Source organism: Oncorhynchus nerka, linkage group LG4 (assembly GCF_034236695.1).
Source record: "Oncorhynchus nerka isolate Pitt River linkage group LG4, Oner_Uvic_2.0, whole genome shotgun sequence".
In the NCBI taxonomy this organism is placed as follows: domain Eukaryota; kingdom Metazoa; phylum Chordata; class Actinopteri; order Salmoniformes; family Salmonidae; genus Oncorhynchus; species Oncorhynchus nerka.
Window position 1 is genome coordinate 29,659,594 of NC_088399.1, and position 22,929 is coordinate 29,682,522.

Genomic DNA, 22,929 nt, shown 5'->3' on the forward strand with positions numbered 1-22,929 from the left:
CAACCAATACTGATTTAGTGTTGGGGACTTAGGCCATCATCACACACAGAGTGCAGTGTTACTGACTACTGTCCCACGACAGGGCCCACCTGGACGGACAGGACCAACAGGTATCCCTGGGCCACTGGGAGAGAGGGTAAGTGACACATTTCAGATGGATGTGATTGATGTGATTCTCAAATAGGACAGGTTTGAACCGTGTGTGTGTGTGTTGCTGTCTCTCTGCATCAGGGCTTCACTGGGAAGGCAGGTGTGGAGGGACCCCAGGGGCCAGTAGGCATGTATGTAAGTGATGCTTCTGTAGGGCCTACTGGGCAAGGGGTTTGACCGACACACTGACAATGTTTCTGTTTGGTATTTTGGACTGATGACACTGCCATGTCATCCTGTGTGTGCAACTTAGCTTATTTATGTTACCAGTCCTGTGTTTCTCGTCCCCCAGGGTTTCCCGGGTAGCATGGGAATGCGTGGCACAAATGGTCACACCGGACATAGGGTAAGGACACAGTATTTGAGTCATGTAATCAGTGGACATTATTCCAAATGGCCATCCCAGACCTGTGGGCCTCAATTTATACCAACAGCATCACATTGTGTATTTCCTTTCAAATGTGTAATGGTTGGTGTGGTGGACTGTGTGTTGGTGTCCCAGGGGGAGACTGGTGTAAGAGGCCTGTCTGGTCTTACTGGGAAGCCTGGACCTCCAGTAAGTAACTGTGCTGTCGTTAACAAGTCCACATACAGTATGTGACAAGTCCTTGTAGACAACTTCATTGAGTCTGGTGTTAGTTTAAATGATGTGTGTATTGAGCCTGTTCTGACTGGGCTGTATTTTATAGGGTGTATCAGGACCTCATGGGGATAGAGGCCCTCTGGGACCTCAGGTGAGATCAACAGGAATCACATACCAGAACTACATTTCCTAAATATCTTGAAAAATCTATCTGTAATGTAATCCATGCCTTTCAATGGTGTCTCTGGGTTTTCTCCTCAGGGCCGGCTAGGGGATCTGGGACGCACAGGGCTAGAGGGCCCACAGGTAAATTACAGCAGAACAGGCCTTTTCACTACTCCCTCAGCAGTTCTTATAGATCCATGCTCTATACACTGCCAATATATAGTTAGTCTTGCTTGGCCAGACCAATAGTGTAGACACAATACACAATGGGAACAGGACTAATAGATGAAGCTACTCACCTGTCTGTGTGTTCCAGGGCCCCTCGGGTCTGCAGGGCTCAGATGGAGCCACGGGGAAACCGGGACCAAGGGGAAGCAGGGGGCCTCCGGGGCCACAAGGCTCTAACGGACCAGCAGGAATCCTAGTGGGTACTACTTTGCAGACACTGCTCTCTTCTCCTCTAAACAACCTCTGAGGACTGTAACCTCTGTACACACTAAAAAGTGTGTAATGGTTCTATATCGTGCCAAATAAGGGTTCTTTGGCTTGTCACCATAGCGGGTACCTTTTTGGTGCAATATAGAACCCTTTTTTTGAATGTTCTATGAAAAAAGATGCTCATAAAGTTTTGAATGGAAACCTTTATGGTGCTATAAATAACCATTTTTTAAGGTTCTACAAATAACCATTAAAAAGGGTTATTTAAAGCACCAAAAAAGGGTTGTAACCATCTCAATGGTTCCTCAAATAACTTTTTGAACATCCACACAGAGTTTTGTATTATATTATATTGTTAAAATTCCATAGGTGTCTGGAATGGCTGGGGGTCCATGAGGAGAAAATTGAGAACCACTGATTTAGTCAACAGTTCTCAGTTGACACGGGGCCTTACGTTTCTCTTTCACAAGACACTGTTGCTGGCCATGCTAATATTTTACATGTAACGACATAACACAATAGATTAGATCAACTGGAATGACACTCTCACTCACAGTTGCACAAAAAGAGCTGTGAGCAAATCGTGCCCCAAAATATTCTAATGAGCCGCCACGCCTACGTTTGCATTATCACTAAAAGATGAAAGAACCATTTTCTGAATGGCAAATAACCATTGAACGGCTCAAAGCATTCTTTGAGTCATTATGGTTCCACATAAAACCATCTCCCTTACCAAAGAACCCTAGAATTGTGTTTTTTTCTAAGTGTGTAGAACCTCTATAGAACCTCCTAAACTCCTAGACTATGGGACATTAAGTCTCTGATGCCTGTTGGATGCATTTTATGTCAGGGTTCAGTGGGTGAATTCAATACATTTATTTGTAATGTATTACATGGCTTACGATTCAAAGCCCATTGGATGCTTATTTGGTATGGCTTTGGGATGCCAAGCACAGCCCTTTAGCTTGGACATTTATATTCATCATTGTCACAGTTGTAAACATGTATACAGTACCAGTTTGGACACACCTACTCATTCCTGAATTTTTATTTATTGTACTATTTTCTACATTGTAGAATAATAGTGAAGACATCAAAACTACGAAATAATAAATATGGAATCATGTAGTAACCAAATAATATATTTTATATTTGAGTGCAACTACATCTGCGATCCTGTGCATGTGGATAAATAAACATGTAATCAAAAAATGTAATCTGTGTTCCATTGTGATACTTTGTTGTCCTTCTTTTTAAACCTTGTATGGTCCATCCTCAGGGAATGACAGGTGCTGGTGGACTAATTGGACCAGCGGGGGAAAGAGGAGAAATGGTAAGTACAGCAATTGTAATAGATGATAATGATATGTCTAGGGTTGCAAAATTCTGGTAGCTTTCCCAAAATGTTCCAGGTTTTCAAGAAATCCTGGTTAATCCTGGTTCCTGCTTATTCCCTGGTTTAGGAATGTTACCACAATTTTGCACCCCTAAATACAGTTGAGGTCGGAAGTTTACATACACATTAGCCAAATTTAATCCGAGTAAAAATTCCCTGATTTAGGTCAGTTAGGATCACCACTTTATTTTAAGAATGCGAAATGTCAGAATAATAGTAGACAGAATTATTTATTTCAGCTTGTATTTATTTCATCACATTCCCAGTGGGTCAGAAGTTTACATACACTCAATTAGTATTTGGTAGCATTGCCTTTAAATGATTTAACTTGGGTCAAAAGTTTTGGGTAGCCTTCCACAAGCTTCCCACAACAAGTTGGGTGAATTTTGGCCCATTCCTCCTGACAGAGCTGGTGTAACTGAGTCTGGTTTATAGGCCTCCTTGCTCGCACACACTTTTTCAGTTCTGCCCACAAATGTTCTATAGGATCGAGGTTAGGGCTTTGTGATGGCCACTCCAGTACCTTGACTTTGTGGTCCTTAAACCATTTTGCCACAACTTTGGAAGTATGCTTGGGGTCATTGTTCATTTGGAAGACCCATTTGCGAACAAGCTTTAACTTCCTGACTGATGTCTTGAGATGTTGCTTCAATATATCCACATCATTTTTCCTCGTGATGCCATTTATTTAGTGAAGTGCACCAGTCCATCCTGCAGCAAAGCACCCCCACAACATGATGCTGGCACCCTCGTGCTTCACGGTTGAGATGTTGTTCTTCGGCTTGCAAGCCCCCATTTTCCTCCAAACATAACGATGGTCATTATGGCCAAACAGTTCTATTTTTGTTTCATCAGACCAGAGGATATTTCTCCAAAAAGTATGATCTTTGTCCCCATGTGCAGTTGCAAACCGTAGTCTGGCTTTTTTATGGCGGTTTTGGAGCAGTGGCTTCTTCCTTCCTGAGTGGCCTTTCAGGTTATGTCGATATAGGACTCATTTTACTGTGGATATAGGTACTTTTGTCCCTGTTTCCTCCAGCATCTTCACAAGGTCCTTTGCTGTTGTTCTGGGATTGATTTGCACTTTTCGCGCCAAAGTACGTTCATCTCTAGGAGACAGAATGCGTCTCCTTCATGAGCGGTATGATGGCTGCGTGGTCCCTTGGTGTATAGTACTTGTGTACTATTGTTTGTACAGATGAACATGGTACCTTCAGGGGTTTGAAAATTGCTTCAAAGGATGAACCAGACTTGTGGAGGTCTAAAAAAAAAATGTCTGAGTTCTTGGCTGATTTCTTTTGATTTTCCCATGATGTCAAGCAAAGAGGCACTGAGTTTGAAGGTAGGCCTTGAAATACATCCACAGGTACACCTCCAATTGACTCAAATTATGTCAATTAGCCTATCAGAAGCTTCTAAAGCCATGACATAATTTTCAGGAATTTTCCAAGCTGTTTAAACGCACAGTCAACTTAGTGTATGTAAACTTCTGGCCCACTGGAGTTGTGATACAGTGAATTATAAGTGAAATAATCAGTCTGTAAACAATTGTTGCAAAAATTACCGACTTGCCAAAATGATAGTTTGTTAACAAGAAATTTGTGGAGTGGTTGAAAAACAAGTTTTAATGACTCCAACCTAAGTGTATGTAAACTTCTGACTTCAACTGTATGTATAATCTAGCAATTTGTGATGTGTGTTAAACCACGCTTTTTTGGAACATCACAGGGTATGCTGGGACCTTCTGGTGATCTAGGTCCTCCTGGACTGGATGGCGAACAGGTTTGTAGGACACACTCCGAACAGGAACTCTGTGGTCTCAGCCAGGTGAGTTTTCTGACCGTTCTCTTCCATTTCCTCTTTCCAGGGCACTCCTGGCCAATCGGGGTTGGAGGGGCAAACAGGAACAAATGGGGAAAAGGTTGGTGATAGTGACACTATGATGCCTAAACAAACACCTAGAGATATATTTCACCATCTTTCACTTCTCACTACTTCTTCTACTTCATGTGTATTCCAGGGAGACCTAGGGCCTTGTGGGAAACTTGGTCCTCCAGGGCAGCCTGGAGCTCGAGGTCTACAAGGACTCAAAGGGTTACAAGGCTCTCCTGGACCAATGGGAATAGAGGTGAGCACCGTCACCTGCCTATGGCATTGGACATCTACTGTACATACCTGAACCATCACCTGTAGATTCTCACATGTGTACCTAGTACACATCCATTTGCCCAGGCATCATACACACAACCAGACCATACACATACAGTATACTCAGCAGTGTACAGTACTTCAAGAGATGTCTCCTTTGGTTCTCAGGGTGATGTTGGACCTCTTGGTGTTGCTGGTGGTCCAGGTTCCAAAGGGGAGAAGGTTAACAAACACTGACTTTTCGGCACTCAGTGATTTACATATTTAAGCCATCAATATAAATGTGCTGTGTGTACAGTATATTTCATATCTATTCATTGATTAACATTTGTGCGTTTGACACAAATTTTTGACAGGGCCATATAAGTGTTGGTTGTGGTTACAAACAAGTTGAAATCTGGTTGAAATAAAGTAATTACAAACAGGTTAAAATCTTGTTGAAATAATGAAATTACAAATGGGTTGAGATCTGGTTGAAATAGTCATTACAAACAGGTTGAAATGTGGTTGAAATAGCATCATTACAAATGGGTTGAATTGTGGTTGAAATAACCTCATTACAAACAGTTTAAAATTTGGTTGAAATTACATCATGGACCAGAGACTCTGGGTTCGAGCCCAGGCTCTGTCGCAGCTGGCCGCGACCGGGAGGTCCGTGGGGCGACGCACAATTGGCCTAGCGTCATCGGGGTTAGGGAGGGTTTGGCCGGTAGGGATATCCTTATCTCATCGCGTGCTAGAGACTCCTGTGGCGGGCCGGGCGCAGTGCATGCTAACCAGGTCGCCAGGTGCACGGTGTTTCCTCCGACACATTGGTGCGGCTGGCTTCCGGGTTGGATGCGCGCTGTGTTAAGAAGCAGTGCGGCTTGGTTGGGTTGTGTTACGCATGGCTTTCGACCTTCGTCTCTCCCGAGCCCGTACGGGAGTTGTAGCGATGAGACAAGATAGTAACTACTAACAATTGGATACCACGAAATTGGGGAGAAAATGGGGTAGAATTCAAAACACAAAAAAATTAAAATAAATTACATCATGATGATGTCTGACTGACATGGCTGTTATTTGTAGGGTGATGTGGGGCCTCTGGGGCCCACAGGGCGGGAGGGTCCATGGGGGACCTTGGGGCAAAATGGGGAGAAGGGACCAAAAGGAGAGAAGGGCCACATCGGACTTATGGTGAGTGCCCAGATGCCAATACATAATGAGCTGCACATTCTAGTTTATGTTTTGAAACCATGAAACGGAATCAACTGAAGTGATTTTCAATATGATTTTTGAGACTTGCCTTTGAGTGATCAATTTGATGACTGGTACATCACCTCTGTTCTGTATCCACCAGAGTCAGTCAGGATTCATGGGAGAAATAGGACCTGCAGGCTTGTCAGGGCTACAGGTGAGTCAGGAAGTGACGTGTTTTTTTTTTACAAGCATCAGATACTATATATGTCACTCAAAGTAAAAAATACATTTTAAAAAGTTGACATTAACTGGCATTGATCAATGTCCACTTTTACACAATTTCTTTCCCAATAGGTTAAATCAAATCAAATCAAATGTATTTATATAGCCCTTCGTACATCAGCTGATATCTCAAAGTGCTGTACAGAAACCCAGCCTAAAACCCCAAACAGCAAGCAATGCAGGTGTAGAAGCACGGTGGCTAGGAAAAACTTCCTAGAAAGGCCAAAAACCTAGGAAGAAACCTAGAGAGGAACCAGGCTATGATGGGTGGCCAGTCCTCTTTTGGCTGTGCCGGGTAGAGATTATAACAGAACATGGCCAAGATGTTCAAATGTTCATAAATGACCAGCATGGCCCAATAATAATAAGGCAGGACAGTTGAAATTGGAGCAGCAGCACGGCCAGGTGGACTGGGGACAGCAAGGAGTCATCATGTCAGTTAGTCCTGACGCATGGTCCTAGGGCTCAGGTCCTCCGAGAGAGAGAAAGAAAGAGAGAAAGAGAGAATTAGAGAGAGCACACTTAAATTCACAGGACACCGAATAGGACAGGAGAAGTACTGGGGGGCACCAAACCAGACAGGAAGATCACATCAGTGACTCAACCCACTCAAGTGACGCCCCCCCCCAGGGACTGTATGAAAGAGCCCCAGTAAGCCAGTGACTCAGCCCCGGTAATAGGGTTAGAGGCAGAGAATCCCAGTGGAAAGAGGGGAACCGGCCAGGCAGAGACAGCAAGGGTGGTTCGTTGCTCCAGAGCCTATCCGTTCACCTTCCCACTCCTGGGCCAGACTACACTCAATCGTATGACCCACTGAAAAGATGAGTCTTCAGTAAAGACTTAAAGATTGAGACCGAGTTTGCGTCTCTTACATGGGTAGGCAGACCATTCCATAAAAATTGAGATCTATAGGAGAAAGCCCTGCCTCCAGCTGTTTGCTTAGGGACAATTAGGAGGCCTGCGTCTTGTGACCGTAGCGTACGTGTAGGTATGTAGGGCAGGACCAAATCAGAGAGATAGGTAGGAACAAGCCCATGTAATGCTTTGTAGGTTAGCAGTAAAACCTTGAAATCAGCCCTTGGCTTGACAGGAAGCCAGTGTAGGGAGGCTAGCACTGGAGTAATGTGATAATTTTTTTTGGTTCTAGTCAGGATTCTAGCAGCCGTATTTAGCACTAACTGAAGTTTATTTAGTGCTTTATCCGGGTAACCGGAAAGTAGAGCATTGCAGTAGTCTAACCTAGAAGTGACAAAAGCATGGATTAATTTTTCTGCATCATTTTTGGACAGAAAGTTTCTGATTTTTGCAATGTTACGTAGATGGAAAAAAGCTTTCCTTGAAATGGTCTTGATATGTTCTTCAAAAGAGAGATCAGGGTCCAGAGTAACGCCGAGGTCCTTCACAGTTTTTTTTGAGACGACTGTACAACCATTAAGATTAATTGTCAGATTCAACAGAAGATCTCTTTGTTTCTTGGGACCTAGAACAAGCATCTCTGTTTTGTCCGAGTTTAAAAGTAGAAAGTTTGCAGCCATCCACTTCCTTATGTCTGAAACACATGCTTCTAGCGAGGGCAATTTTGGGGCTTCACCATGTTTCATTGAAATGTACAGCTGTGTGTCATCCGGATAAAATACATAGTGAAAACAATAGTGGTCCTAAAATGGAATCTTGAGGAACACCGAAATGTACAGTTGATTTGTCAGAGGACCAACCATTCACAGAGACAAACTGATATCTTTCCGACTGATAAGATCTAAACCAGGCCAGAACCTGTCCGTGTAGACCAATTTGGGTTTCCAATCAAAGGTTTGGCTTTTTCAAGAGAGGCTTTATTACTGCCACTTTTAGTGAGTTTGGTACACATCCGGTGGATAGAGAGCCGTTTATTATGTTCAACATAGGAGGGCCCAGGAACAGGAAGCAGCTCTTTCAGTAGTTTAGTTAGAATAGGGTCCAGTATGCAGCTTGAAGTTTTAGAGGCCATGATTATTTTCATCATTGTGTCAAGAGATATAGTACTAAAACACTTGAGCGTCTCTCTTGATCCTAGGTCCTGGCAGAGTTGTGCAGACTCAGGACAACTGAGCTTTGAAGGTATACGCAGATTTAAAGAGGAGTCCGTAATTTGCTTTCTAATAATCATGATCTTTTCCTCAAAGAAGTTCATGAATTCATCACTGCTAAAGTGAAAGTCATCCTCTCTTGGGGAATGCTGCTTTTTAGTTAGCTTTGCGACAGTATCAAAAAGTAATTTCGGATTGTTCTTATTTTCCTCAAAGTTAGAAAAATAGGATGATCGAGCAGCAGTAAGGGCTCTTCGGTACTGCACGGTACTGTCTTTCCAAGCTAGTCGGAAGACTTCCAGTTTGGTGTGGCGCCATTTCCGTTCCAATTTTCTGGAATCTTGCTTCAGAGCTCGGGTATTTTCTGTGTACCAGGGAGCTAGTTTCTTATGAAAAATGTTTTTAGTTTTTAGGGGTGCAACTGCATCTAGGGTATTGCACAAGGTTAAATTGAGTTCCCAGTTAGGTGGTTAACTGATTTTTGTCCTCTGGCGTCCTTGGGTTAGACTTCTCTGCTCTGTTAGGCCCTTTCTCGATTCATTTTTCCTCGACTCCTCACACCCACTTTTCTTGCTTCTTTCTCAAAACCCATTGGAGAAGAAGGCCTGAAGTGAGGGACCTTGAATCTTCTCCTCCAGTATGGTTGAGAAGGAAGCAAGGAGATAGGATGCAAGGAATCGGGGAAACACTCAGGTTTGCAATGAGTGTTGTCAGGATGTAAAGTGATCCGTTGGTTTCTTCTATTTCTTCCCAGGGTATTATGGGCCCTAGGGGGCCTCCAGGGCCTGATGGACCTCAAGGAGAGAAGGTAATATCTTAATTCCCTGGCCTGCACACCAAATGGAGTAGCAATTCAGGATAGGGAAATTAAAAACGCTTCCATCTATAATTCCAATTTTTTTCTCTGTCCCTTTCTCCCCAGGGGGAGTCTGGGCCTAGCAGAGCCATTGGACCTCAAGGCAAAACAGGACCTCCGGTAAGGGTCGCTTCATAACCTAAGTGCATGGTGAATGGCATTATCCATTTGTCCTTTTGGTCTGATTTCATGTTGTCTTGTTGTTGTATTCTAAGGGGGTGGCTGGACTTCAAGGAGTCAGAGGTGACACAGGGAAGCCAGGACCACAGGTCAGTGTCTCACTGTCTCTTAGACCATGGTCTAGTCAAGTCAGCCATGTTCCCAGTGATTCTCCTACGAATAACATTGTCCATGTGCTGGTGTGGTATCTATTGCAGGGTCCAGTAGGGAAGGTTGGGACTGAGGGAGACTTGGGCCATAAAGGTGAGCCAGGACTAGATGGAGAGAAAGGGGAGCCAGGGGGACCAGGCGAGCCAGGAGAACAGGTGAGCCCATTCAGTGTTGCAGTCAGTTTGGCCCCTAAAGCAAGTCCAATGTTCATGGGAAATAGACAGTATCCCATTTAACCCCAATTTAATGTCTGGTTTTATTATGAATATCATTTTCAAAATATACTGTACCAAATCAAAAATAGTCTACAATGTATGTTTGGATTTTGTAATTGTCTCTCTAGGGGGTTGACGGTCTGCCAGGCATCAGAGGGCCCCCAGCACTTCTTGGTTTGGAGGTAAAGAACAGCAACATCTTAGCCTGGTCCCAGATCTGCTTGTATACTTGCCAACTCCATTGCTCATTATCAAGTCAAACATGTCCCGCACTCAGGCTATGTCCCGCACCTCATACACATATCTACCATTAACTCTGTATTATATTTTACTCTTTGCTTCTGCTTCATTCTTCCTTGTTTGTTGTCTCCTCTCCCACCACAGGGGCCACAGGGTGAGGTGGGAGCCCAGGGGCCAGAAGGTCCCCTAGGGGCATTGGTGAGTTCACAAACACAGGGGTGGGGCAAAGGGATGCCACAGATTATGTAAGTAGTTCATTATGCTCTTATAGCAACCGGTGTCCGTCTAGGTTTATTATTTAGCCGATATTGATGACCTCAAGCAGTGTCAAATGGGCATATTGTGATATTGAAAAACTAGCAGCACTACCAGAAGGTCACTGATATTTTCTACCCTATTATCTTTCTCTGACACCTGGTAAGTTTCTTTAAGTCATTCTACTGTGTTGAATGTTTCAGGGTGTCAGGGGAAACCCAGGACCTGAGGGAAAACAGGGACTGAAAGGAGAGAAGGTGAGATCAGGATTCTCTGTTTCTCTATTGTTCTCTTCTCTTCTTGTGCTGTGAAACCCAGTCTCAGGTCCCATATTCTCCTCACCTCTCTGGGGACACTCATGCATACAGAGAGGCTAGACTAGGTCCCCCTGTTTGTTGATGCTGTGTTTTCTCTACAGGGAGATGACGGCAGAGATGGATCACCTGGAAAGACAGGTCACATCGGAAGGAGTGTAAGAGCCCCTTCCTTCAATCCATTCAATGTAACAGTGGAAATAAAATAACAAATATTATTCAGGTTCCTGAATGAAAGATGAGGGATGCATCCCAACTGGCGCCCTGTTCCATATTATACATGACACGCTATTCCCTTTATAGTGCATTACAAATGAGTGGACTATAAAGGGAATAGGGTGTCATTTAGGAGACGACCGAGATGTGTCAGTGTGTTTTACCCTGTGTGTATTGCCTCGTTCACCAACATTGTAAACATCCACAGGGGAAAAGAGGCAAGGCTGGAATCAGGGGCACAAGAGGAGAGAGAGGACCAAAGGTCAGATGTTGGGTGATGTGAAGGGTCACACACACATACACAACGATCTCTTAACCATGATACTATAATATTTCATGGCGTGCACCAACATTTCCTGTCATTCCTACAGGGAGAGAGGGGACATGTGGGATTGATTGGTGTTCCAGGATGGGTGGGGTCTATAGTAAGTCCAACAGATTTCTACTCTCATCAATTAGGACTGTCGTCATCTATTTCACCATTTCATAATTCAATCCCAGGCAGGAGAGTCTCTTACGTACTTCTCCTTTGTCAGAAATATTATTTGATTAGAGAAAAGGATGTTGAAAGCAATGCATTGCTACATGATAATGCTTTAGATCAGCTGATGATTGATACACAACTGATGGATGTCTTTTCTCTCTCAGGGAATCCCAGGCTTGGGAGGAGACAGGGGGGATCAGGGTGAAAAAGGGAGTGAGGTATGAATAGATCAGGCTGAATTATTGATACTAGTGAATTTAGAGAGAAATGCACTGTGAAGACTTCACCCTCTGTGTTCCTCTCCCCACAGGGAGAAAAGGGGAACATAGGGCTGCTCGGTCTGCCAGGGCGTGATGGCCTAAAGGTACTTCTGGTTCTGACTTCTGTGTGAAAAACTTCTGGCATTCATAAAAAGTCTCCAGATCAGCACTCTTAATCTGAGACACTACAAACGAGCCCTGGTGTCGGGTTTAACACCATAGAAAAACGACATACTGACAGGTTTGGCAACAATCTAGAAATATGACGTTTCCTAAAATACTCTGCTGTAAATAGTAGATGGGCTGTGACAGACATAAGTTTTACAAGGTAATCAGGGTCCTGTTGGGGTGCCAGGACAGACAGACTGGCTAACTTGATGTTTTACAGAGTAGTCTGGGTCCTGTTGGGGTGCCAGGACAGACAGACTGGCTAACTTGATGTTTTACAGAGTAGTCTGGGTCCTGTTGGGGTGCCAGGACAGACAGACTGGCTAACTTGATGTTTTACAGAGTAGTCTGGGTCCTGTTGGGGTGCCAGGACAGACAAACTGACTAACTTTATGTTTTACAGGGTAGTCTGGGTCCTGTTGGGGTGCCAGGACAGACAGATTGACTAACTTTATGTTTTACAGGGTAGTCTGGGTCCTGTTGGGCTGCCAGGACAGACAGACTGGCTAACTTTATGTTTTACAGAGTAGTCTGGGTCCTGTTGGGCTGCCAGGACAGACAGACTGACTAACTTTATGTTTTACAGGGTAGTCTGGGTCCTGTTGGGGTGCCAGGACAGACAGACTGACTAACTTTATGTTTTACAGGGTAGTCTGGGTCCTGTTGGGGTGCCAGGACAGACAGACTGACTAACTTTATGTTTTACAGGGTAGTCTGGGTCCTGTTGGGGTGCCAGGACAGGTGGGCCCAAAGGGAGATCAGGTAAAACAACACTATCTGAACACACTGTTCCTCTCAAAACATCTATAGCAAGAACTCTCTATGATAACACCATATCCACTAGTAACAATTGCCAAAAGCCATGATGAGGCTCATTCAATCTAAACTGATCTATCAGAGTTTTGATTCCTTTTACTTTCTGAAAAGATTGATTGATAACTTTTCATTGACGTTTCATTATCTATTATTTCCCACCAGGGGAATATTGGACCGTCTGGGCCAAGAGGAACACCTGGGATGCCAGGACTACCTGTAAGTCCCCCTTCTGGATAATCTCAGAAATATTTTCACAAGCCCTTTTAAATCTTCCCGCATTTGACATTTTAGTCATTTAGCAGACACACTTATCCAGAGTGACTTACAGGAGCAAATAGGGTTAAGTGCCTTGCTCAAGGGCACATCAACAGATTTTTCACCTAGTTGGCTCGGGGATTCGAACCGGTGACATTTCGATTACTGGCACAACACTCACTGCCGCCCAAATGGCCCTCTATTCCTTATGTACTGCAGTATAGAATAGGGTGCCATTTGGGGCACAGCCGACGGGAAATCAAAGGTTCTTGCGAGGACAAACGAGCACTAGACCACAAAGTTCATCTTTCAGCCACGTAGCTTAACAACCCCCCTGTCTATTAACCATCAAGACGAAGACTATGCATGCTTCATCGAGGCGTTATTATGACGATTAGGATAATGTCTCGAATTCCATTTTAATTGCAGACTGTCTTAATAAGCAAGACTCTGTTAACTCAAGTCCATTTCCTTATTATCACCAGACTGTCCTGCCATTATGCCATTCTCTCCGGGTTTAGCTATAGATTATTACTCTTTTCAACTTGTGGCCATTGAAGACGCCATTGCCTCGCCTCTAAAAGCAGTGAAGCTGTGGCTAATGTGATCGTAATGCAGTGAATAAGAGGGCATTGAAAGATTGAAACAGCTGTTAGTGCAGAGCAGTGTGCTTCAGAACTGATATTCAAACTCATCTCCTTTTATTCTCTCTTTATCTGTAGGGTTTGTTTGGCGAGAAGGTATGATATAACATCTTATTTTCTCGTCTTTTCAAATCATACACACATTATCTTCTTTCAAAACCAAACCCCATGTAGAGTTGTGTGTTAGCTTTGTCTCACAGTTTGTCTCATAGATTAAAAGAAAACATTCACAACCACATCATGTCATCACACTGGAAGATACAAAGGAAAGTAATAGGAAGTTACATTTGAATATGCCATTGCAAGTATGGAATGGTATAAGTCCACTCTCATCGCACTATGGGCTGTATTTCCATAGGGTTTGAAAGGCTTTGAGGGATTTCCTGGGCAACCTGGGACAAGGGGCCTGCCGGTAAGTGACACTGATTTCATACGCATTGGTCCATTGACCACAGAGACTCAATACCATTGCATCCATTACACAGCACTGAAGGTTGCAAAATTCTGGTTACTTTCCCAACATTCCCAGGTTTTCCAGAAATCCTGCTTGGAAGATTCCCCGATTTCCTGCGTATTACCACCTGATTGTAGCATTATTCCAACCAGGATATTTGGAAAACCTGGGAATTTTGGGAAAGTTACTGGAAATTTCCAACCCTAGTCCCACTCTTTTGTTGTGTTTGTTTCAGGGGGCACCTGGACTCCCAGGACTTCCAGGACCCTCAGTAAACATGACCCTTACTCAACTCAAGGCAAGTCATTTATGATCAGCAAGTAGGTCTGTGTCTCAAGTTGTATTCCCTACCTATTGCACTACTTTTGGGATGCAGATGTAATAGGCCATTAGATGAACTGGTGGAAGGAATAACTCCATAATGATCATATCATTCTCATCACCATTTTAGGACCTTCAGTACCTGTCAGATAAGCCCAACTACCCCCTGATCCAGACCCTGCTGGACTCTCTGCACCAGGACCTGAGGCTGCTGGTAGACCCCCCTGATGGCAGCAAGGAGCACCCTTCCACCACCTGCATGGAGCTGTGGCTCTGCCACCCCGACTATGCCAGCGGTCAGAAACCCTCTGTCTATACCTGTACTGTATATCTATAACCAAAGCTAATTTAAAGGCACATAAGAATGTCCACAGCATCCTAATCTCAGGACTCTCACGTTTTCAATGCAAATTAGAATCAATAAGTGCATCGAAGACGTCGTCCCCACAGTGACCAAACGTACATATCCCAACCAGAAGCCATGGATTACAGGCAACGTTCGCACCAAGCTAAAGGCTAGAGCTGCCGCTTTCAAGGAGCACGACACTAATCCAGACGCTAATAAGAAATCCTGCTATACCCTCAGACAAACCATCAAACAGGCAAAGCATCAATACAGGACTAAGATTGAATCATACTATACTGGCTCTGATGCTCGGCGGATGTGGCAGGGCTTGCAAACTATTATGGACTACAAAGAGAAACCTAGCCGTGAGCTAACCAATAATGCGAGCCTACCAGACAGGCTAAATTAATTTTATGCTTGCTTCGAGGCAAGCAACACTGAAGCATGCATGAGAGTACCAGCTGTTCCAGACGACTGTGATCACGCTTTCCGTAGCCGATGTGAGCAAGACCTTTAAACAGGTCAACATTCACAAGACGGATTACGGCCAGACAGATTACGAGGCCGTGTACTCAGAGCATGCGCAGACCAACTGGCAAGTGTCTTCACTGACATTTTCAACCTCTCCCTGACCTCTCCCTCTGTAATACCTACATGTTTCAAGCAGACCGCCATAGTCTCTGTGCCCAAGAAAGTGAAGTTAACCTGCCTAAATGACTACCGCCCCGTAGCACTCACGTCGGTAGACATGAAGTGCTTTGAAAGGCTGGTCTTGCCTCACATCAACACCAATCATCCCGGAAACGCTAGACCCACTCCAATTGCTTACCGCCCCAACAGATCCACAGATTACGCAATCTCAATCGCACTCCACACTTCCCTTTCCCACATGGACAAAAGGAACACCTATGTGAGAATGCTGTTCAATGACTACAGCTCATCATTCAACACCATAGTGCCCACAAAGCTCATCACTAAGCTAAGGACCCTGGGACTAAACACCTCCCTCTGAAACTGGATCCTGCATGCTTAGTTCCCTCCTGTACTCCCTGTTCACCCACGACTGCGTTGCCAAGCATGACTCCAGCACCATCATTAAGTTTGCGACACAACAGTGGTAGGCCTGATAGTCTACAGGGAGGAGGTCAGAGACCTGGCAGTGTGGTGCCATTACAACAACCTCTCCCTCAACGTGAGAAGGGTACGACAGCGCCTTTTCCCCCTCAGGAGACTGAAAAAATTGGCATGGGTCCCCAGTTCCTCCAAGTTCTACAGCTGCACCATCGAGAGCATCCTGGCGGGTTGCATCACCTGGTATAGCAACTGCTCTGCATCCGACCATAAGGTACTACGGAGGGTAGTGCGTACGGCCAAGTAAATCGCTGGGGCCAAGCTTCCTGCCATCCAGGACCTATATAATAGGCGGCGTCAGAGAAAGGCCAAAAAAGTGTCAGACTCCAATCACCCAGGTCATAGACTGTTCTCTCTGCTACCACACAGCAAGCTGTACCGGAGTGTCAAGTGTAGGTCTAAAAGGCTCCTTAACAGCGTCTACCCCAAAGGCATAAGACCGCTGAACAATTAATTAAATGGCCACCCGGGCTATTTGCATTGACCCACCCCCCCCTTTGTTTTTACACTGCTGCTACTCAAATCAAAATCAAATCAAATGTATTTATATAGCCCTTCGTACATCAGCTGATATCTCAAAGTGCTGTACAAAAACCCAGCATAAAACCCCAAACAGCAAGCAATGCAGGTTTAGAAGCACGGTGGCTAGGAAAAACTCCCTAGAAAGGCCAAAACCTAGGAAGAAACCTAGAGAGGAACCAGGCTATGTGGGGTGGCCAGTCCTCTCCTGGCTGTGCCGGGTGGAGATTATAACAGAACATGGCCAAGATGTTCAAATGTTCATGAGTGACCAGCATGGTCCAATAATAATAAGGCAGGACAGTTGAAACTGGAGCAGCAGCACGGCCAGGTGGACTGGGGAGAGCAAGGAGTCATCATGTCAGGTAGTCCCGAGGCACGGTCCTAGGGCTCAGGTCCTCCGAGAGAGAGTGAGAAAGAAAGAGAGAAAGAGAGAATTAGAGAGAGCACACTTAAATTCACACAGGAATATACTCCAGATATAACAAACTGACCCTAGCCCCCCGACACATAAACTACTGCAGCATAAATACTGGAGGCTGAGACAGGAGGGGTCAGGAGACACTGTGGCCCCATCTGAGGACACCCCCGGATAGGGCCAAACAGGAAGGATATAACCCCACCGACTTTGCCAAAGCACAGCCCCTACACCACTAGAGGGATATCTTCAACCACCAACTTACCATCCTGAGACAAGGCCGAGTATAGCCCACAAAGATCTCCGCCACGGCACAACCCAAGGGGGGGCGTCAACCCAGACAGGAAGATCACATCAGTGACTCAACCCACTCAAGTGAAGCACCCCTCCTAGGGATGGTATGAAAGAGCCCCAGTAAGCCCCTGTAATAGGGTTAGAGGGTTAGGGTTAGGGTTAGGGTTAGGGTTAGAGAATCCCAGTGGAAAGAGGGGAATCGGCCAGGCAGAGACAGCAAGGGCAGTTCGTTGCTCCAGAGCCTTTCCGTCCACCTTCCCACTCCTGGGCCAGACTACACTCAATCATATGACCCACTGAAGAGATGAGTCTTCAGTAAAGACTTAAAGGTTGAGACCGAGTTTGCATCTCTTACATGGGTAGGCAGACCATTCCATAAAAATGGAGCTCTATAGGAGAAATCCCTGCCTCCAGCTGTTTGCTTAGAAATTCTAAGGACAATTATGAGGCCTGCGTCTTGTGACCGTAGCGTACGTGTAGGTATGTACGGCAGGACCAAATCAGAGAGATAGGTAGGAGCAAGCCCATGTAATGCTTTGTAGGTTAGCAGTAAAACCTTGAAATCAGCCCTTGCCTTGCTACTCACTGTTTATTATCTATGCATAGTAACTTTACTCCTACTTACATGTGCAAATTACCTTGACTAACCTGTACCCCCTGTATATACAGAGTAGCCTCTTTATTGTTATTTTATTGTGTTACTTTTAATTTTTAATTTAGTTGATTTAATAAAAAATGTCTTAAGTAAGCAAGCATTTCACAGTAAGGTCTATCTATACCTGTTGTATTCGGTGCATGTGACAAATACAATTTGATTTGATTTAGAACCGCTGGGCCTTTCAACGTATAAGTAATCACTAGAGAATGTGTCCCTAAAGAATGTGTCCCTAGAGAAGTACCCGCTAGATAATGTGTTCCTAGAGAATGTGTCCCTAAAGAATGTGTCACTAGAGAAGTACCCGCAAGAGAATGTGTCCCTAGAGAATATGTCCCTAGAGAAGTGCACGCTAGAGAATGTGTCCCTATTCACTAATTTTCATATGAAAACTAGTGAATATACAGGAGCTTTTCAGGTCAGGATGAGGGTACACTAACTCTGAGGTTATGGTTGCTGTGTGTCTGTACAGGGATGTATTATATTGACCCCAACCAGGGCAGCCCCAATGATGCTCTCCTAGTCTACTGCAACTTCTCTGGCACACCCGCACAGACCTGCCTTCACCCCCGAGACGCCCAGGTAGACAACAACATCATCAGTACCCCACACACCTCACCTCTCACCCTCACACCTCTCTATTTATCCCTCAGTGGGGATGCTCCTGCAATACCAAATACAGCAGGTGGCTACAGAATAATGAGATACTCTCTGGACTAGCGGAGAACAAATCCATTTATGACAGGAATCCAATCGATTTTTTTGCCTTTGAGCTAAATGCTAATATCAAGGACTGTGAACAGACACATTTTTAAGTGATTTGCCTCCAGACATCAAGCATTGTATGTCTGACAATTGAAACCTAATGTCCACAATCATATTCATACTTAATACCCATACTCATACATAATCAGAATTGTTTATACCTGTAGATGACCATGAAGGCCTGGCTAAAGGATTCAGAGACAAACAGCTCGTTCCAATGGCTCAGCAAGCAGGAACAAGGATTTCAGGTTTACTGTTATCTCTTTCATGATATCATTCTCTATCACTCTCTCATTCTCCTCTTTGATGCACACTCTTCCTGAGCCTGTCATACTCTCTCTCCTCTGTCAACTATTCTCTGGACATGCCAATTCATAGTTACTTCAATTCAATAAAAAATGCATCAATTGGCTGTTTTCAATTTGTACTGGTGTCTCTCAGACTGTCATAGCAGAGGTATAAAGCATAATTGTTCACAAACAACCACTCTGTCTCCCCTGGCCACTGGCAGTTCTATTACCCAGGGGCCAATGTGGTTCAGATGCGTTTCCTGAGGTTGCAGAGTTGGAAAGCCGTGCAAAGGATCATCTACTCATGCCACCCGGGACACAGGCTGGGTCACACAGACAGAGAGGTCAAGTTCCTGGCAGACACAAGGAGGCAGAGTTTCTTGGGAGCACTTAAAGACTGCATGGTACATTGATTTTGATGCAATAGACAAACATTTATTTAAATATTTCACCCATTGTTAAAGTAACTGTATCATTAAAGATATACAATATCTGCATATCAAGCATGTAAGACATCTGTTTGCAGGATTTCTGATGCTTATCCCAGGCCAACTGTGTTACTGATTCAACTGTGTTACTGATTCAATTGTGTTACTGATTCAACTTTGTTACTGATTCAAATGTGTTACTGATTCAACTATTTCTGATTCACTGTGTTTCTGTGTTTATGCTGAGACAGCCTGGAGAAGCGGTGGATTCGCTGGAGCCGCGGGAGTCTGTGTTTGAATTTGAGGACCTCAACCTGCTTCCTGTGAGAGATGTGGCTGTCTTCGGGGGTGGAAACTTCACACATGAATTTGGCTTCACCATCGGGCCCATCTGTTTCAGCTAGAGAGGGAGAGAGGGGGCCCTTATTGCTCCTTTTCCACTTGCTTGGACTCACAGAGCCAGGATAAGAGCCTGTGTTCAGGACCCCAATACATCTAGAGAACAAGAGGACAAAGGGAATCACTCCACCATTTTGTGAGGGCATCACTCCTCTTTCCATGTGATATATTTGTTGGAGAACATCGATCAATTCTCTTGTCGACTGGCTCCACATAAATTACTCTTTGAGAGGGCATCAACTTCCACAGGCTCAAATTCTTTCGGACAATTGTATTTTTGTTTACAGAGACATTTGTTGTGTAATGAATAATTTATATAATGTTGTTTTGATTTCTATATGTAATGGTTATTTAGAATTTTTTTCAAAAACATTTTAGAACAGCAGTTTATGATGCTGTAAAGCCTTCCATTACAGCCAACAACTTATTTTGTATACAGATATTTAATCACTCTTTTGTTGCTGATAATTTTTCTGCACAGCAGGACATGCAAACGTGTAGTGTATTCAATGTTAAAAAAGGCTTCTAAAGTTTGTAATTTCCATTTGAAAATGTCAGACTTTATTTGCCATAACAAAACAAATGTATCAACCCCTAAAAAAAATGTCCATTAATTACAATCCACATAATAATTCACATTTCCTGTTGATGCAGGATTATTTTCCTGCTGTTGTAGCAAACTGGCTCAAATGAGATCCTACATCTGTATGAACAGTCCTATGCCAGAATAGTCTGTTTTTTATCTGATGCAGTGGATTCAAGCGGTCAACAATGTGTTCTATTTGGACACGACTAATGTTGTCTTATGGGTCATCACTGACCTTTCAAAAGGTGCTTACTGAGAAACCACTGCTTGTACTTGAGGAGGCCAAAAAACTTGCTGTTGAGTTGTTGATCTTGTTTCTTTAGATGAGATAAGAACCAATAGGTTCTTAAACCCCGATCTCTTGTAATGAACCTATTTCCTCCCTTTTGGCAGTGATTGGGGCAAGAAAACTTATTTCATTCATGCTTGACATGTTCTGTTACTGGCCTATTTCTTATTTGTAAAAAACGATGTACCGCATACTGTCAGTGCTTGTTTCAGCTCATTCTTATGGTACAGTCTCAGGTACAGTCTTGATATTCAACACAGACACTGATGTGCACACTACGTGATGTGTATTATTAAAAACATAACTCTTTTGATGTGTTTTAAATCTGTTTTAGGTGTTCTAATAAAGGGGCATTATGTTGGGCTGCTGGCTCTCCTGCTTTAGCACTGAGCAATCGCTTTCCGAGTCCTCTCTTTGTTCAACAAATTAAGTGCTGAGGCTCAAAGAAAAGCAGCATACACTGTAGCTGCTCAGCAAAGCTAGGATTGCTGAAGAGGTGGTTTCATTGGCCTGTGTTCACAAAACATTTTAGTGTAGGAGTGCTGATCAAGGATCAGTTTAGCCTATTAGATCATAAATATATGGACTTGGGGACCTGATCCTCGATCAGCCCTCCTACTCTGAGACTGTGAATATGGGCCATTGAGAACAGTGCATTTCATATTTTCAGTCACAGAACAATTCAGTGCTGTAGTGGTCTGTCTCTATGCGTAACGGCCAACCAACGAACAGGGAATTCAGGAAGGTCTCAGGGAGCGTTCAGTCTTAGCATGCAGTAGCTTGCATAAAGGAATATGTATTATGTTACATCTTATAAGAACTCAACCCCAAATCAGTAGCCACCTTCCATTACAAACTCCAGAAAGAACTTTCCAAGCATTGCTGATATAAATGTTTGGTAAAAGGGTAGACACAGTGTCCTTTGTAGTAGAAGGCTTATTCTCTAAATGTTGTCTCCGAACACACTTGGATCACTGATAGGTAGGGGGGATAGGTAGGTGTAATTATTTCACGGTAAGGTTGTATTCGGTGCATGTGACAGATAACATTTGATTTGATTTCTCAGGAACAATGTTCAGGGTTTATTAGAAAGTCAATGTATTATTAATGTATCATTTTTTTTGGTATCCTAAACACATGCAATTAGTAGCCTAACATCAACATTCAACATGATTGCCTTAGCTGGCTGAGACTGATCATTGGTGCTTTTTTAGTTTTAGTTTTATAAAAATTCTCATCATTTGATTTTATGTTATTATTGTCAGGAAATTATATACTAGACATGTTTATACCTGTGTATAATTCAGCATCTCATTCAGAGAAATGTATTAGCTAAATAAAAAAAATCACATAACTGTATTCTGTACTTTCATATTGTATCAACTATAGCCCAAAAGACCATGGGTTTATTTAAAAGAAACGGTTTCTTGATGTAAAAAGGTTAATGATGCTTAATCTCCATAGGTAGACCGGTTGCCTCCCACAATGTAAACAATGTTTCAGTTGCTCTAGGTCTAGGATTTCCAAGACTAGCTTGTGCTTTGTTCAATCTCAGAAAGTATGGGCATAGACAGTACGGTATGTTAGTATGGGTTAACGCACGCGTAACCAATGATGACGCGGCCTCGAGTCATGTGACCCACACTGAACTGTCACTGGTGAGTTGTGTTTACGAGGATGCAACTGCTGCTAAACTATCATTTTCAGCAGTTGAGGTTTGTAAAATCTACTACACTGGTCACCCGAATGTAGCTAAACGTTGGTCTTTGCAAAACCGTCCACTGTTTGGAAGCAAACGAAAAGTAAAAAAGAGAACGTTAGCTAACAAGCTAGCTTGCCATGTTACTTGGGGAAATGAAAGGTATTCTCTCTTCACTTGCGAGAAATGTGGATAAATTCTCAAAAGTAGCGTTACAAGTCAACAATTGGATAGCAAATATATTCGGTTGTATGTAGGGTTGCCAACTTTCTCACTACCAAATAAGGGACAAAAGGTCTCGTGCCAGAACACGGTGCCACCGTGGTATGGTGTTGTGTATTCTTATTCAATTGGAAAGACAAAACATTTGTATATTCCATTTAGCCTATAGCTTTACTAAAACTGTATCATTGTGTAAACTTATGTGAATATACCTCCAAAATAAATTATCAAAGAAATCACAATTTGGATCTTTTACAGCAAACAACTTTTCAAATGCAAAAGAGGAAAAGGGGCATGAGTCACTCACAAAGTCTACATATTTTTTTGATGCTCTTGACTGATTCAAGCAGTCCTTTCCTTTCTCCTCTTGCATAGCCAGAGTCACAGTTCCCAGATATTTGAAGTTCATTTTTGATCAGCTCTGTGCTACATCAGTTTCTTGAGTCTGACCATTTAATGGTCATTAGACAGAAAATCCTCTCTACAAAGGCATTTGAGCCTGGCACACTGAGGACAAATGAGACAATCCTGAACATGTTGATCAAGTTGGCTTTTCCTAGGTTTTGGAAAACTGCCTACTTCTCACGGGTGGATTTTGTGGTATCCTGTCTGGCTTTCTGTATTTCTTCCTGGCTAGCACAACACTCTTCATA

The 22,929-nt window shown here is 43.6% G+C and overlaps 2 protein-coding genes across 2 annotated transcripts in view; both read left to right on the forward strand.

Annotated features, from left to right (window-relative positions):
• LOC115117378 (collagen alpha-2(I) chain-like) overlaps positions 1-5,884 on the forward strand; it is a 132,810-nt gene extending 126,926 nt beyond the window's left edge. The window contains exons 33-44 of the mRNA XM_029645852.2: positions 83-136; positions 232-285; positions 443-496; positions 653-706; positions 840-884; positions 995-1,039; positions 1,215-1,322; positions 2,616-2,669; positions 4,461-4,514; positions 4,600-4,653; positions 4,753-4,860; positions 5,049-5,884. Of these exons, the coding sequence (XP_029501712.2) occupies positions 83-136; positions 232-285; positions 443-496; positions 653-706; positions 840-884; positions 995-1,039; positions 1,215-1,322; positions 2,616-2,669; positions 4,461-4,514; positions 4,600-4,653; positions 4,753-4,860; positions 5,049-5,117 (753 nt within the window). The 3' untranslated portion in view covers positions 5,118-5,884. The remainder of the gene's footprint in view (positions 1-82; positions 137-231; positions 286-442; positions 497-652; positions 707-839; positions 885-994; positions 1,040-1,214; positions 1,323-2,615; positions 2,670-4,460; positions 4,515-4,599; positions 4,654-4,752; positions 4,861-5,048) is intronic.
• On the forward strand, positions 5,473-21,693 carry LOC115117389 (collagen alpha-1(II) chain-like). The gene is made up of 25 exons (XM_065018100.1): positions 5,473-5,580; positions 5,949-6,056; positions 6,220-6,273; positions 9,162-9,215; positions 9,330-9,383; positions 9,479-9,532; positions 9,641-9,748; positions 9,937-9,990; positions 10,193-10,246; positions 10,507-10,560; positions 10,722-10,775; positions 11,042-11,095; positions 11,205-11,258; positions 11,482-11,535; positions 11,628-11,681; positions 12,454-12,507; positions 12,724-12,777; positions 13,539-13,556; positions 13,819-13,872; positions 14,150-14,212; positions 14,366-14,531; positions 18,071-18,180; positions 18,531-18,611; positions 18,875-19,057; positions 19,333-21,693. Exons 1-25 carry the CDS (start codon positions 5,473-5,475, stop codon positions 19,483-19,485), a joined length of 1,908 nt encoding a protein of 635 aa, XP_064874172.1. The 3' UTR covers positions 19,486-21,693.
• Positions 21,694-22,929: the final 1,236 nt, after the last annotated feature.